Source organism: Corvus hawaiiensis, chromosome 5 (genome assembly GCF_020740725.1).
Source record: "Corvus hawaiiensis isolate bCorHaw1 chromosome 5, bCorHaw1.pri.cur, whole genome shotgun sequence".
Taxonomy (NCBI): Eukaryota; Metazoa; Chordata; class Aves; order Passeriformes; family Corvidae; genus Corvus; species Corvus hawaiiensis.
The window spans coordinates 11,429,346-11,444,960 of record NC_063217.1 but is presented as its reverse complement, the minus strand read 5'-3'; the positions used below and the strand labels follow the sequence as shown (position 1 = coordinate 11,444,960).

Genomic DNA, 15,615 nt, shown 5'->3' with positions numbered 1-15,615 from the left:
TTGGGAGGAGAATCAAGATTCCCAATGCTCATGATGCACAGAATTAAAAGGAGAAGCCTCAGTCAGTCTTACTCTTTCAGAGAGACAAACTGTAACCCACATAGGGAATGAATCTGTCAGACAGGGCTGGCATCCAAAACACCTTTGAAGTGTCATTACTGTGTAGATTTTCAGCTAGTTACTGAGCTGTCTATTTATGAGACCTTATTTCCTGAAGAATGTATTTAAATGTCTACCTACCTGATGTAAGCCATTCTTTCCATAGCCAGGTAGAGAAGCAGACTTAGAATATGGAAATCCTGTAAAAGACATAAGATATAGCTAAATTTTTTGCAAATCTTTTACAGCCTATTAAAACAGGGAATCCAAGAAAACATCCAGAAAAAGCAATTACAATCAACATGGATATTCTATCAATGAGATGAAATATAACTGAGTGATGCTCATCTTTTCTCAATATTTCATGCACGTGAACATGTGTAACAATGTCTAGGAATAGCAGCATGCCAGTGGCAGGATGTGGAGGGAGTTGTGGGGCTCATGTCATGGAAGCCTCGTGCACCTGTGTGATGCAAAGCTTGTGATTTGAGAGCTTGTGAAATCTCTGCCCTCCAACTTGGTGTTAAATCATGACTTGAAATTGGAATTAAAGGTATCATCATTTTATATCACCACTTCTGAATATGCTGTATGTGGTCTGGGTTTTGGTTTTGTGTCTTAAAAAACATGAGTTGATACCCTATTTAAAAAAATAACTTTTTTTCTTTTTTCTGTAAAACTTCTCTTGGCAAAAAGCAAAAATGAAGATATAGCAACAGATAAAATAAATCAGTGAGTGTATACACACCCAACTGAAAGAAAGTTTTAAGATGGATAAAATTGGCAAAGTGGTGTTACCATGAATAAATGATGTAACACAGTGATGTGGTCATTATGAGACAACTGAAACTCCTTACTTTGAGTATTAAGACACTAACAAGAAAGTTTAAAAGTTAAATAGTAGAAGAACAAACACATGTGTAATAAAAATTCCTGATTCCAGTATAGGAAATTATGTAAAACTGATGCAAAGTGTTACAGAAGTCAGACAGCTCAAAGAACTGAATGTACAACACTTCGTTCTGTCAAAATTGTTAGAAGCTGTGTCCAAAGAGGAATGCAGGAAGGGAAACCAGACCCCACTGGATTAATAAATACCCTAAGGAGATTATTAGAAATAAGCATACAGAAAGAAAAAACAAAAGATGGATCAGCAGAGAGCTCACAATGTGCTGAGATAAAGTGAAAACTGCCAGAAGTCAAGCTGAGTTAAACACTGAAAATTATATTAAAACAAACAGCAGAAGTTTCTCCAGCTATCCAAATAAAAAGAGAACAAGGAAAGAAGAAATGGGATCACTGTTGCACTGTGTCAGCACTCAGCAAAGGTGGAAGATAACCCAGGTAGGGCTCGAGCACTGAAGAAGTATTTCATCCATGGAACAGAAAGTGGAGTAGAGCAAGGATGAAAAGCTAATGGAATAAGGGTAGGCCAGTGAATCACAGTCATGATAGAAAAAAATTCAAAGCACTTAATGTACTTAAACAGGGAGCAATAAGCTCACATTGAATTGCAAGCCAAATACCTCTTACCATTAGATAAGGGCAACTACAGTTTTATATTTAAGAGGGGAAAAAATAATGAAACAAAAAACCTATAATTGCCTGTTATGTGAACGATAGTGCCACCAGAGAGCACAGAGTATAATACCCGTGTGACAGACTGCAACACAGCTCTCATGTCTGCTCCTGCCTGGAAAAAGTGCTGTTGGACATCACTGTGGAGTTAAATCTCTCGGCCTTTTGGCTGCAGAGAAGATGGGTGAGCGAGGTTTGTTCTATCGCTAAATAATACCCAGCCCCCGAGGAACCATGCCCCGAGGTAAAGACGCCTCTGCAGCACAGCCCAGCCCGTGCGGCACCGGCGACACCGCGTGGCCGCCGGGCAGAACCGGAGCGAACTGAGCCCAAAGGGCCGAAAACGCAGCAGCGAGACCCGCTGACTCCAGCAATCCTTCTCCCTAACCAGACACTATCTGAACATCAGCTGCCCTCTGCAGGGATACGGCTCCTGCTTGGTCCAGTATGACATTCACTCCAGTCTGGGTATTCTGAGATTGTGTCTCAGCACATCAGGGACACGTGAACAGCAAGGGTTACACACCTTGCTAGATGTCTGCTTTCCTAAATAAACAACACTTTAACCCATGAATTATTTTAAATGATTAACTATTACACATCTACACATACAGAAACACGACCCATTTACACAGGTGGATGTAAAGAGATACAAGGTCCACTCTTGCCTGCTGATTGCACAAGTCTCACACTGATGTGCTTTGCTGTTAGATGTGCTCTTCTGGGCATTCAAGTAATCTAATGTGGCAAAATGTCTTCTAGAGCAAAACAACCCTTTTCTGGTTTGCTCAGAGGCTGGACTGTTTGCTCAGTATATCTGGAAACATCACTATCAATTCACAGCCTGCTAACTCCCTCCACTCTGCATGTAACCACGTGGGACCAAACCTATACCTAAAAAGTTTATTTTCTCTAATAGTCACTGACTATGCCACAGAGATGGGGCTGAAAGTCAGAGTTCTCAAGCATAAGTGCAAGAGGTAGAGATGCTCCTTTTCTGTGGCCAATATGACAGGCTATATATATTCAGAACTACGTAGGAAAACACCGAATAGAGAAGGAACTACTTAGGATGTCCATGGGTATTAAAAGAGTCAGGTAAGTGAATAAAAGCCTAAAGAAAGGAAAAGAAAACTTCCTCAATGTCATTTCTGCATAGCTGCTAATTGGGTAATGGGGCCAACTTTCATGAGGGACAGAGAAATGCTGATAAAAAGCAATGGAAAATGAACTACAGAACCTATATTGGCACAAAGGTGATAATGACCCTGACATAGAGGTGTGAATTATCTATTGGATTTCTAGTTTTAACAGCTCCACATTCCCAAGATAATCAAAAATATGAAAGAAATGCTAGTATAGAAGAGTGACAGGTATAGAAACATTCCCAGGGAAAAAATGAACACCATATGGTGTTCCTGTATAACACAGTTCTTGGTGTTCTATGTACCTCTCCCTGCTTAAAATCTGGACTTATGGACTATTCTCTCAAAACATGCGTAGAAGAGCATCAGATCTACTCCACAAAGCTTCCAGACGTACCCAATGTGTGTGCGACAATGAAAGGTTTAAGTGTTTGTTCCTGGAAAATGATTTTCAGATGTTAAGTGTGTGAGGTCGTCAGATTTGATTTTCCCTACACAGGGAATCCTGCAAAACACCTTGTGCACATGTTTGTGATCTCTGGTGAGGATTAAGTTATCACATCCCTTCAAGCTAGACCAGTGAGACCGATGATCTAAAATAAGTTTTCTTCTTTATCTTGTTACAGCCTTGTGACCGACTTTGTAGCATCTGTTTTCCCCCTTCCTTGCGTAGCTAAGCCATAATTTCCTTAATATAAGTTGATGGAGCCAACTATCACATTACCAAAATCCCCACAAGACTGACATCCTAGTCCTGCTGCCAGACATGCTTCACATTGGATGCATTCTTTTAGAAAACTGCTTCCCCAACTTGTTTACCCCAGATGACCTGCTACTGCTGCATGGTGTAAAGTACAGGAGGCAGGGAGAGGAATGTCCCAGTTATCTCTTAAAATTCATTAAATTTACTTTTTGTCATTTACGTAATCTAAAAGTAAAATTCAGACCCAATTCTGATGCTTCTGACTTGCTGAACTGTGGAGTAAGAAATGTGTAGAACATGCTTTTGGTACTGACCACTAGCACAGACATATGGTCCCCAGACCAGTATTCAGTTACAAAATTCTCCCTTTCCCACCTGGAATATTTCTGTGACCTTATAACTGTGAGTGATAAAAAAAAAAAAACAACCTAAATTAATCTCTGCAGTGATGTATTCTTTATGCTTATCATGGTAACGAAGAAATGGCTCCACTGATACTCAAACTACACGGTTTGTGTCAAGGATGACAGAATGAAAAATCTGCCTGATACTGCCATCCTGTCTACTGAAAATAGATATCATAAAATAAATGGGCACTTTTATCAGGGGGGTGGGTTTTGGTGGTAAGGAACCTCTGCTCTCCAAAGAGACAACAGTTCACTTACACAGGAAATGCTGCTTCTTTCACTAATAAGAAACCATAAATAGTTTCATCATCAAAGTCTGGAGGCACTGAACGCTTACAAGCCACAGCAGAACAAACTGACAAATAGGTGTAATTATGGCAGAGATGAAGCACAAAAGCAGCCAGAGAGCTGTGTGGGTGGGGCTGCAGCAGGGCCACCTTCCTTTGCCAGCGTGGTGCCCAGCAGTGCCGGGGGTGGGTGCAGCACTCACGGGAGTAGCCGGCGGTCGTGCCCTCCTGTGCCCTGTCGCTTCCGGCAGTAAGGGACAGCGACCGCGTGTCCGAATCCGGGGAATTGGTTCTGGTGTCCATGTCCCCTTTCAGAATAAGCCAACTGGTCTTCAGCTGCAGAGAGGAAAAACCTGTTACAAGATACAGGATTTAACACCTGAAGGCAGTTCTCCTACCTCAGCTGTCCCAGACACCTTGGGAACTGCTCGTCTGTGTATGCTCGCTGCAGCTTGTACCATCCTTTATCAAATTATAAAAGCTGACTATATGATGACTTAGACATCACAGCTACCAGAAACTTTTAATTTTTAGCTGAGCTGAGGACAGTTTCTCTGTTCATGAAGCTGCCCACTATGCCCCACTTTAGAAGATGCACTATGTCATTTTCTTATAATTAATCTGCTCTTGACATTTTTCTTCTACGTTTATATGCACCCTAAGTAAAAGGCTGCAGGATCAGCTGAATCTCCAATGTAGATATTGAGACCACGTGAAAATGCATGAGTTTACTGCTCTTAATCTCAATCTCCCTACTTCTCCTTACTGTAGAATGTACATTCTAAACCCTTTGGGTGAGAGATTAAGCTTTTCTATGTCTTTTTGAAAAACCTAAAAGTAGTAACAATTAGTTCAACTATTTGAAAGAATACCTTTATATATGAATGTGTTTTAAAAACTGGTTGCTTCAAGAAAGCTCAATACCTCCTTTTGGTCTTTCTGATCATTACCTTCTTACTGTCCTGATCCAAGCTTCCATCCTCCCCTTCTGATCTTCTTGCTGCTGTAAGATTAAGGTAATTTTAAAAATTTGAACTGAATGCATATTTTTTTTTATCTTCTGTTTTGACTGTAGTTATGTTCCAAATATTTTTAAGAGGGGGAGAAAATCAATTAAAAAATAGAATTTGACAGAAAATTTGATGTGTAGAGCTATGGTTTCACAGAATTAATTAAAATAATCTTGAAATTATTACAGTAATACTCATCCTTCATGTATACAGTGAATTTAGAGAATCTATTCCTGCTGGATTCAGAACCTGTCTTTTTAGGAAGAAACTGCTTTTGGGGAATGACTGGTGGGAAAAAAAAATTGTACATCATAACTCAGGGACAAATTTCTATGGTCACTGGACACAGGGAAGCCATTTCCTCCTTCTGTGTTACAATGACCATGGAAGTACAACCAGTCATGCAGATATTTTGTGGTCAGCACACCTGGATCTGCTGGGCTCCCAAAGAGGGTAGACAATCATGGTAAAGAAAATTATGAACAAACTTGGCATTACCCCTTTATGAAATATACAAGAGAGACTGTGTCAGACTCTGAAATGCAATATTCTTGACCAACCAATTTTTATGACTCTTCTGCCCATATTGTCCTTTTAAATAGTGTTTTCCAAAAAAAAAATCCTGATATTGGGTTACTTTCTTGTAACTTTCCAACTTACTGAGAAGAAAACTGAAAACCTCAAAGCTCTTCATTAGATAGTTCTCAACCCTCAGATGTGTTTTTCCTTGTCTTTTATGTCCCAGAGCATTGTTCCAGATATTGAGTTACAGTTGAAAATCTTATAAAAAGTTTTGTGCCAGATTTCACATAATTTCAGGTAAGTTCTTAAAACTTGAGCCCTAATTGCCTTTGTATCACTCTGAGTAGTTTGGGGGAAGTTTTAATGGTGCAAAACTGGAATAATGTAAGGATGTAGCACAACTTTAAGCCCATGAGAAGTGAGTGTAACAAGGGGGTTGTCTGCAGTGCCTGAGAAAAATAGCCCTGTGCAATGCAATATAGACAGAAAACATACTTATTAAAAACAGAAAGAGTATGATTATACAAAAGCTAAGGCTCAGATGAGATTGTTAGAGACAGAGATGGAGAGGAGATAAAATTGCACCATTAAAAGTGCTGCAACACTCCCAACAAGTTGGGAAAACTCTGCCCTCTCCAGTACCCCAGCCTTCATGTCTGCAGAGGATCTGCCCTGCATCTAAACAACACAGGCAAAAGGCCACCACCAAAAGCATTTCAGTGCTATTCTGTTGCAATTTCTGGTGCCACCACACAGCTCACATCCAGACCTTAACTGGTTTTGCTGAGGAGGTGGTGCTTAAAAAATGAAAACTTGCCATAAGGAAAATATCTGTGGGTTAGAGGTGAAAATCTGTAACTGTAAAGGGTTTGATCCCCCCCCCCTCAATTTAGTGTGGGGGAAAAAAAAAAAAAAAAAGCTGGGTCAGAAAATATAAACAGCATTATGAAAAAACACAAGGTTTTCACAGTTATCTAATAGCATCCTGACAAGGGTACTTTCTCAAGATGGCAAGCTGCTTCTCTGAGGAATAAATAGGAAGGAATATTCATATATGACAGATAAGGAATAAAGACCCTACATTGCAAGAAGGACCTAAACCTGGCTCACAGATATTCTGGGAGCACACCCTAAATCACGAGTCAACAAGATATTCCAGGGTATGTGTACGGATCTTGCTCTCATTAAATCAGAAATCCACATAGAGAATCTGATGCATTTTTGGAAATTTTATTTTTGTTTCAAGACACTGATGTTTTCAAAGAAAAAGCCCCCATGCTTAATTCAAGATTTCTATTCAGAAATTTCAAAGGTTCCACAAGATCTTGAGAGCATCTGATCTCAAAGAGATGCAGAGGATTTATAACCAAAATCAGTGGGGGCTATGAAGGCCAGCCCCTCACAAGTTCCCAAGAAGGCTTTGTGGAACACAAATAAATCCAAGTGCTCTGAATTTCATCAGTACTGAGCATTAGCTTCACTGATACAAGGGATACCCAGTTCTGCCATGAATCCCAATGTGAGTTGAAAACTTTTTCAGTAACTTTGAATGATGTTCAAATATTTCTAAAACACAAACACACACATAATACACACACAACCATGCAGGCTCCTATACTATTCACTTTGCAAACCCAGCTCTGAATCTGATCTCTTGCATGTCTCATTCTTCCACCACCTTTATTTCATTCTGAAGTTGGTTGTTTATAAAACAAACACAGAAGCTGTAGCTACAGCAAATCTGTTGGGTGCTGATGTAACTAAAACTTTTTAAAGCCAAATGTTTTGGAAGAGCTTCTTGCAGTTCTTGTTTTAAAGAACATTTTTGTGCTTGTTTGTTCAAACTTGGTCTCTTAAACAAAGGAATGTTCTCTGGCTCCTTTTCAGCACGAATTAGTTCAGTGTCCCATTAGCTTGAGGGGCTGAATCATCAGCTGCTCATGTGTTCATGCTTTAGGCGGGATTCCTTCCAGAACAAAAGGTAAATTTATTTAAATTTGATTTTACTTTATACTCCTTTTATTGGAAGGAAAGTTTATTGATTTTTGTTGTTGTTTCCGGATTTTATGGTTTTGGGGTTTACATATTTTTAGTTAGAGTAAATTATGTTTTGCCCTCTGGTAGGAGAAAAAAAAAAAAAAGCATGTATAGCCAACACAATCTTTCAGAACATCTATTATCTAGAAAAGAAAGTTTAAAACATATATTCTTGTAAACCTATTGAGATTGCTGACTCACTACTTTAATTCTCTGCTTGCTCCAGTGATTATGAGGACAACTCCATACAGCAGTGCAAAACTGACATAATCCAGACTTCGACAGACAGCAAACTGATACAAAAATGCCCAGCCTGCAAAAATATAGCTGCTGCTTAGAATCCTCTTTGCAAACCAAAAGTGTCTATAACATTAAATGACACAGTCAGGATACAGGATATCAGAATCCTCTCATCAGTGAAGCTCATGAGTGAAGCTATGCTGGCTTACATAGATGAGTGTTACTCTGCATTTGTTCACTATCTTTCCAAACACCACTGCAATATTCAACTTTTTCTGCTGTCGGCTTTTTTTTTTTTCTGAGAACTTGCCTCTAGTGATTTATACAAGGAGCAGGCAAAGAGGGGCAGGAGAGGGCAAGTGGGCGTGGCACAGCAGTGAGTGCATAGCACAGCGGTTTGTGTGGTGCTTATTATCAGCTCTGAATTATCAAAACAAATTAAAATACCATTATCCCAGTTTTGGAGAACTTACTGTATCCTTGGACATCATGTTATACAAAATGCTATTTAATTTTCATGTTACTTTTTCTCCTTTTCTGTTTGAGATTATAGGGACATAAGAAATGCAAAGACTACAGCAAAGGAATTTGGGGGTCAAGATACATTTTTTTGCAAAGACACGTAGATAAAAGTGCCACAGAGAAAAGTAGACTGTACCATGCTGTTTGTAGATAGGAGGTTTCCTATAGATGTTATCTTTTACGCCAGTGTCTGAGGAAGAGGAAAGAGAAAGGAAAGAATGAAAGAGTAAGCAAGCAGTTGAGACCATGCTGTTCTTGCCTCCTCTCGGCAACAATAACAATGCAAAAACTTCAGCAAAGACTATGCATTCATTCACTGGTTTGCCATTTACTGGTTATTAAAAGAGAACAAAACTTTATCCATCATATTCTGAAAACATTTACACCTACCTATGCAACATAATCCCCCCTAAGTCCCTCAAAATACTTTAAGACAACTTGAATGGCATCCATTTGGTGATATGTAGGTGGCTTCATCTGCACTACCACTATATACTTCATAGACAGCAAAAAGAAACTGGCTACACTTGCCACTATTTAAAATTCATATATAAGTACAACAGACTACTACAACTGTCACACTTGGAAAAGGATTTTCTCCATTAATTACAAATAAAGTCTATATGCTCACATGTAAATGTTTATACTGGAAATACAAACTACTATTTAGGAAATCCAATAATTTGTCTTAATTTTGAATTGTATGGCTAACTTGGCCTTCCAGGAATTTTCTGGGAGCCCTCAGAGCCACTGTCTAGGGTTCCCATATCACACTGTACAGACATCAGATTTACTCAGTACTATGGACCTGAGCAGATACAATTCCTAATTGTGGTCTGTTTACAGAAACATAAACCACAGAAGCTAAACATGAATAAACAAACTATTACAGTGAGGAGGTAGATGTGTTTAGCAGTCAAAAAGCTAAATGGTGTGGATGCAAGTTTAATGTGCTTGTTGGCTGAACTTGAAAACAGTGGAGTACATATGCAGAGACAGGCACAGCGAGCCTCCTTCAGTTCTCAAGTCTTCCAGCTTCTTTTAAAATTTATGTTAATATTACTTAAATTCAGATAATAGACTGATAAGGAAAAATAACTAAAACAACAAAAACCCCTTCAGTCATTCCTCCTGCACACAAATTCAATACATCCATGCAGTTATGGCAATATCGACCATAGGATCTTAGAATCATTAAGGCTGAAAAAACCTCTAAGATCATCAAGTTCAGCCACTAAACCAGCACTGCTGTAACTTTGTACTCTTGGTAACATTTTTTATTCTGTGCCTCCTGTAAAGTAGTTTTTTTAAAAAATATAGGTACATGAGCACACAGCTCTCTTTTATTTTTGAGATGAAGTTTAACAACAGTTATTCACTTACTAGACATTTTCTTGTTCTGCACTTTGAAATTCACAAATCAATGCCAAAAGGAAAAAAAAAATTACATTCATAAGAGGATAAACAGGTGCCAGATATTGAAGATCAAAAGCTAAGCAGTTAATGCCTACCTGGAATATGGAAATGCCTAGGAGCCTGCTGATAGACAGAAGGTGAAGATTTGCTGTCAGAGTACATGGATAAGCTTGGAGTGCTCCGACCACTTTCACTGCCTCCAAGGGGAAGAGCAAAGAAAGCAGATAAAAGAAAAATGGAAAGCAAAGTAGAGTATTTCAAGCATAAAAGCTTGTTCAGAATGACTTGTTAATCCAACAGTTTTAAATATATGTTTTTGTAAAACCCATTATTTTTCAGCATAGTACATTGGCTCAGACTCCAAACACCTCATCAAAAATTACTATCTGATAAATATCAGATTAAGATGCCCTACTTTGAAATGAAAACTTCTCTTTTAATGACACTTTAAAAAAGAAAATCAAAGGGTAAGAACATCCAGAATCTTGCAATGTGTTTTGCATAGCCTTAACTGAATAATCTACTGATCCCGTGTTTTAAAAGTTTAATGCTATGGCTCGTAGCCTGTCTCTGAAACCAGTAGTAAATAATTAAGTAATGTTTAAATTATCTCAAAGCAGGACTAGACCAAAATATAAACGTTACGGTTAAATCAAATAATCCTGCATATATGAGTGACAAAAAGAAATGTTGAATTTTGGCTTTCAATAGCAAACTTTTCCCACAGGTAACATACCACAGCATTTTTATGCAAACAAGGTTGGATTATCAAGTCATGAATCTATAATGCCATAGTCACTTCACCAAATTTCAAGATATAAATAGGATTTTTCCATATTCATTTCTCCACTTGTTTTGTCAAATGCTTATTAGGTGCCATTCATCTCCTCTTGGTTTATTTCCCTGAAGCACACTCTATGGCATTATAGTGCTGCTTGGCAAACAAAAAAGTAAAGCTCTACTTTTTTGGGACTTGTAAAATCCTTTTAGTTCACAGCACTGTTAAGCAACTTGAAGCAAACATGACATTTATTCTTACATCAAATGATTGTTAATTTGCTGTTACTCTTTTAGTGTGGATGAAGCACAGATTTAATGGCTAGTAATGATGAAGTTGTAGCAATTTTCTCTGGGGTAAGGAAAGTGCAGCAGCTCAGGGCATTAGATCTGCAACTGAGCTCTGCCTTCATGAAAGGGACATTTTATAACCACAGAGCTACTGGGCTACCAGAGCTGTCGAGGCCATGCCCATGGAGGTGGTCTCTGCTGACAAGCAGTGGGTGCATGGCCATCTGACACCAAAGCCAGCCTTGCCATGCACCACTGAGGTCAAGGGGACAGTGCCACCGAGCTCAGCAGGAGCAGAGACAGGACAGATGAGGTCAGAAGAGCGTGCTGTTTTATCTCATAACAATATACTAACTAATCCATCCTAAATTCTGTGTCTGTAGCGTTCACAGTAGACAAAAAATTAAAACTCAAAAGCTATTCAGCTGTGACACAACAGTGATTTCTTGTTGAAAAAGTGTAATCTTGGATACTGAGAAACTGAAATCCCAACTACAGGTGCTGATAGCCCATGGTCCTTCCAAAATGTAAAGGAAAAATTATGGAATCACTAAGAATCCAGTGTTTCACCATGAGCTTGCAGGCAAGCAGTCCTCAGACAAGAAACCAGACAGCTATTCAGTTTCTGGATTCCCACTTTGCTCTTGGAAGACAAAAAATGGTGATAGGTTTTCACTCCACATTTATGAATTCCCTCTTTCTTTGCTGCTTGCCCCAAATTCATGCCCATCCCTATTAAATGGAAGAAACCTCAACGTCCCTTATACCTCCAAAATTCTTAAAAATATTGTGATGTCCTTCATTCAAATAAGATACTGTTATTGGAGTTTTCTAATTTAAACAGAAAGCAATTTCCACAGTGTATTAATTCCTCATTTACTTAAAAATTAGCATATTAATAAAATGTCTATTCATATATGATCTGCATGAGTAATCACTTCACTGAGCAGTGACTCAAGGTGTTGGTATCATACACGCACAGAAAGTCATTCTTCAGTGATAGGGCAGAGTGTCAGCAGGGAATCAGGAGGAAGCATTAATTAAGGAACACAAGATATAAGTGCAAGTACCGGGGGACAGGGAATCTAAAAATTGCTCAGTGCAAGGATCATCTGTGTGGAGCAGTTTGCAAAGCCATAACCTCTAATTTACTCAAAATGGAAGAACTAAGGATGAAATGACGGAAAAGGTTCTTCTTGCACCCCACTCATACAAACTGATACACATTTGAACTTTAATTCTGCCACTGATTTGGACAAACATGAGTAGTTGTATTTCACATTTTGAATACAACAGTAAATGTTCAATAATAAAGCAAATTGAAGATCCATGTAAAGGAAGTTAATGTGTAGGAACTACAGACAGCTGCTTAGCCTAGGCTATAGTTTAAATCTCTAAAATGAGACTTTGCCAATACATTATCTCTTTCAAGGTTTGCCTAGTATAGACTGAAGAAGAACTTCAAGTAAGTTCTCAGAGAAAAAATAACTACCAGAGAGAGCAGTTTTTCAAACTTTTGGGCTTGCCTTCTGCCACAAGCAGCCACAGGCTGTGATCTTCTCTACTGATCAGTGACGAGCAAAAACCCAGAATCCTGAACTCTTCCCTGGATGTTGTTTAACTTGGAAAGAATCTGGGAAGGCTTACTTTGAACTTGAGTGTAAACCACAAAAACTTCCTTGTGCCTTCTGGCTGCTGACAGGGCAGGCTGTACTTTTAACCCTGTGTGTGTAGAGCCAACTGACCAGGGCTCAGACCATGCTCCCTTTTTAAGGGACTGTCAGGAAAAGTACAATATTGCTTATATCTCCTTCTTAGTCAGCTTTTATCTTAGCTGTGAGGATGGGAAAGTTGATAACAAGCTACAGTAAGAGCTGTCTAAGTTCAGGACTGAAGAACAAACAGATGTCACTGGTCTAATGAGGGAACTGTCCAAGCCTACTCACAAAACTGGACCCTTTAATATCTCTGCCCATGGTGCACTAAACTAGAAAAAGTTTTTTGAAGCTTGATGACTAATTCTTTTCAAGTTTTCAAAGCCAAAGAAAAATATCTTTGGAAGCTGTGCTCCTGCACTAGAAAGGCAAGATAATTTCCATCATGTTTTAAGCAAACATTTTTTTCAGCACACTCAAAGACTCCATCACTTCAAGAAGAACTGCTACACCAAGCATAGGTACTTCAAGTATCACACCTATGACTTGCAAGAGCATGAACTGAGAAACTTTCTTGAAGTGAGGTTCTCACAGGACTTATTCTGAAGACAAAAATCCTTAAAAGAGCACAACCAAATCATTTCTCTTCATGATAAATAACAGGTCATCCTATTACACTTCATGGGAGCTAGACTGCAGTACACTGACAGAACAGGAACTTAGTAATCATATTCGTCACTGGAAAAAATGATGAACTCTGTCATTCTCAGGAAGAATATGATTCAACCTCAGTGAAATCAAAAGGAAGATTTTGCTTGTCTTATTTTCCCTAGGCTAGTGATGTATCTGTCTACTGGAAGCTTAAAGAAATTATGACATATGTGGAGTGCTGGTTTTACAAAGATTACTTCTAGTATAATAAAGCAGAGTATTATTTTTGGATTTTATTTTTTTTTTTTAAATAAGCATTATTTCACTTTCTTAAAACTGAAGTGGCAACATTAAGGTTGATCCGGACACAAAACAACTATTGTTACAATCCTACTCTTCCCACACTAACCACTTTGAAGAGAAAAAAAGAGCATATCTACACCATCAAAAGGCACTTCCAGATAAGGAAAAAACCACATTCTAGAACTCAGAATTCAGAGACCTTGAGGAGGATGAGGCAAATCTTCTGACTCATTCTGGACAGAGACATTAACTCAGTGAAAACCAGTGAATAATCTATTCAACCTTGGCAGGGCTCAGGACTACCTACTTAGGAAAATTATAGACAGGATCACCTGCCTCACAGGAACACTGTGAGGCACTGTAAGGTACAGCCTGCAAAATATTTTAGCTCCTTAATAAAAAAGTGCTGCAGAATTGCAAACTATTATTATTTCGATCACATTACTAATAATTATTTGGGCACAAGAACCTACCACTTGATGATTCCTTCATCCAAACAGGAGCACTTAATAATTGGTGCTGCTCTGAGAAACAGCGGGTAGCACTGAGCAGAAACTCATTTGCACAGGAGTGCTGCCAAGCAACTGCCAGCGGGACTTTGAGAAAGAGCTTTCCATACAGTGAAATCGTGTGCTACAGCACACCGAAGAAGTTTCTCTTACTCAGTACATCAGGTTGGACAATACCATCCAAAATTAGAGGACAGATAAAAAAACAGTTCAAGCAGTGCCCCAGAATACCAGGGATTGTGCCAGTCATTCAAGAAACGTGTGGGAGGCTGACTGCTTCTGGTTGTGGAAAGGAGCTTTGCAGGTAGACTCTGAAACGGCAACAAACAGTTTAATCTCATCAGCTTTTTCCCCCTAAGTTTAATCTCAAGGATCATATTTGGATGTCTCGAGCCTGATTCTGTTCCTGTTTATCCCAGTGAAATTCAGCTGCCTTTGGGCAGCATCAGGGCCCAATGAAGATGCATTAATTATTATTCCAAAGGCAACGAGTACCTGCTATTCACTTGCATGTGCAAGTCTGGCTCCTGCAGAGGGTCATTCCCTTTTCTTTACTGGTTACAACCTCAAGAACAACAGTTTTACTTAATTAAATCAAAGAGTACATGAGAGTCCAGGAACAGGCATTGAAAGTGTTTGCCATTCATGTCTGCTCACAGTTCATATTGTTACTATAGAAGAGAGACTCAGGGGAAGACAAATGCGGTAGCTGAATGTCTTCTCTCTTGGACATTTAACCAACTAGCTAAAAAAAAACCTTTGACTCAAAGGCTCCTGGCATTCCTTAGTGCTGTCTCACATCCAGCATGGAGGTCATCAGAAGTTAATATCCACTGCAAAAAAACTAATGGCAAGGAGAACAGATTCAGTCACTATGTTTTTTAAGCTATGGCACAGCTTAACTGACAGTGCAACTGCACTGATGTAACCAGCTGTCATAACTTTTTGCAATGCTACAAATAATATGAAGAACATCTAAATGTAGGTTGGAAGGTTAGATAACTGATCATCCTATGTTGTATCAAATGTATAAGCTTATTATACTATTTACCATCACTATTTAGGGTATTTTAAAACAAAAAGACTTTTAAATAATTCCCTTCCTCAGTTTCATTAGAAAAGCTAATTCTTTCCATCTACCCTTTGAAAGACACTTTACACTCACTGAAAAAAAGCAAAAATAAAACACCCCATACCCACTCAGTTTGTAAAACTTACACAGTACATCAAGGAAGCACTTGCACAAAATTAAGACAAATTTTATCCAGGTGGAAGCCATGCTTGCACAGACATAAAAGTGAAACACAGCTGAATAAATCTACATTATCACAGCACGGTTTTGCATTCCTGGACCTTACCTTTGAAGAAAGGGATGTAATGATGTCTGAATGTAGATGTAAGGCTTGGGTGTTGGGGCAGGGAGATGCAGCTACTGGTACCAAGACTGTGAGTACCAGCTGGGG

At 38.9% G+C, this 15,615-nt stretch overlaps 1 protein-coding gene across 15 annotated transcripts in view; it reads right to left on the bottom strand.

Moving 5' to 3' along the window:
• The window catches only part of ABLIM2 (actin binding LIM protein family member 2), a 133,525-nt gene that overhangs the window by 17,974 nt on the left and 99,936 nt on the right, over nt 1–15,615 (bottom strand). For 6 of the 15 annotated variants that reach the window (XM_048303546.1, XM_048303549.1, XM_048303548.1 and 3 more), the window contains 6 exons: nt 15,511–15,609; nt 10,062–10,163; nt 8,687–8,740; nt 5,170–5,222; nt 4,423–4,555; nt 241–299 (listed from right to left, as the gene is read on the bottom strand). In XM_048303546.1, the coding sequence (XP_048159503.1) occupies nt 241–299; nt 4,423–4,555; nt 5,170–5,222; nt 8,687–8,740; nt 10,062–10,163; nt 15,511–15,609 (500 nt within the window). The remainder of the gene's footprint in view (nt 1–240; nt 300–4,422; nt 4,556–5,169; nt 5,223–8,686; nt 8,741–10,061; nt 10,164–15,510; nt 15,610–15,615) is intronic. The other 9 variants (XM_048303550.1, XM_048303551.1, XM_048303559.1 and 6 more) reach the window with 4 other exon arrangements.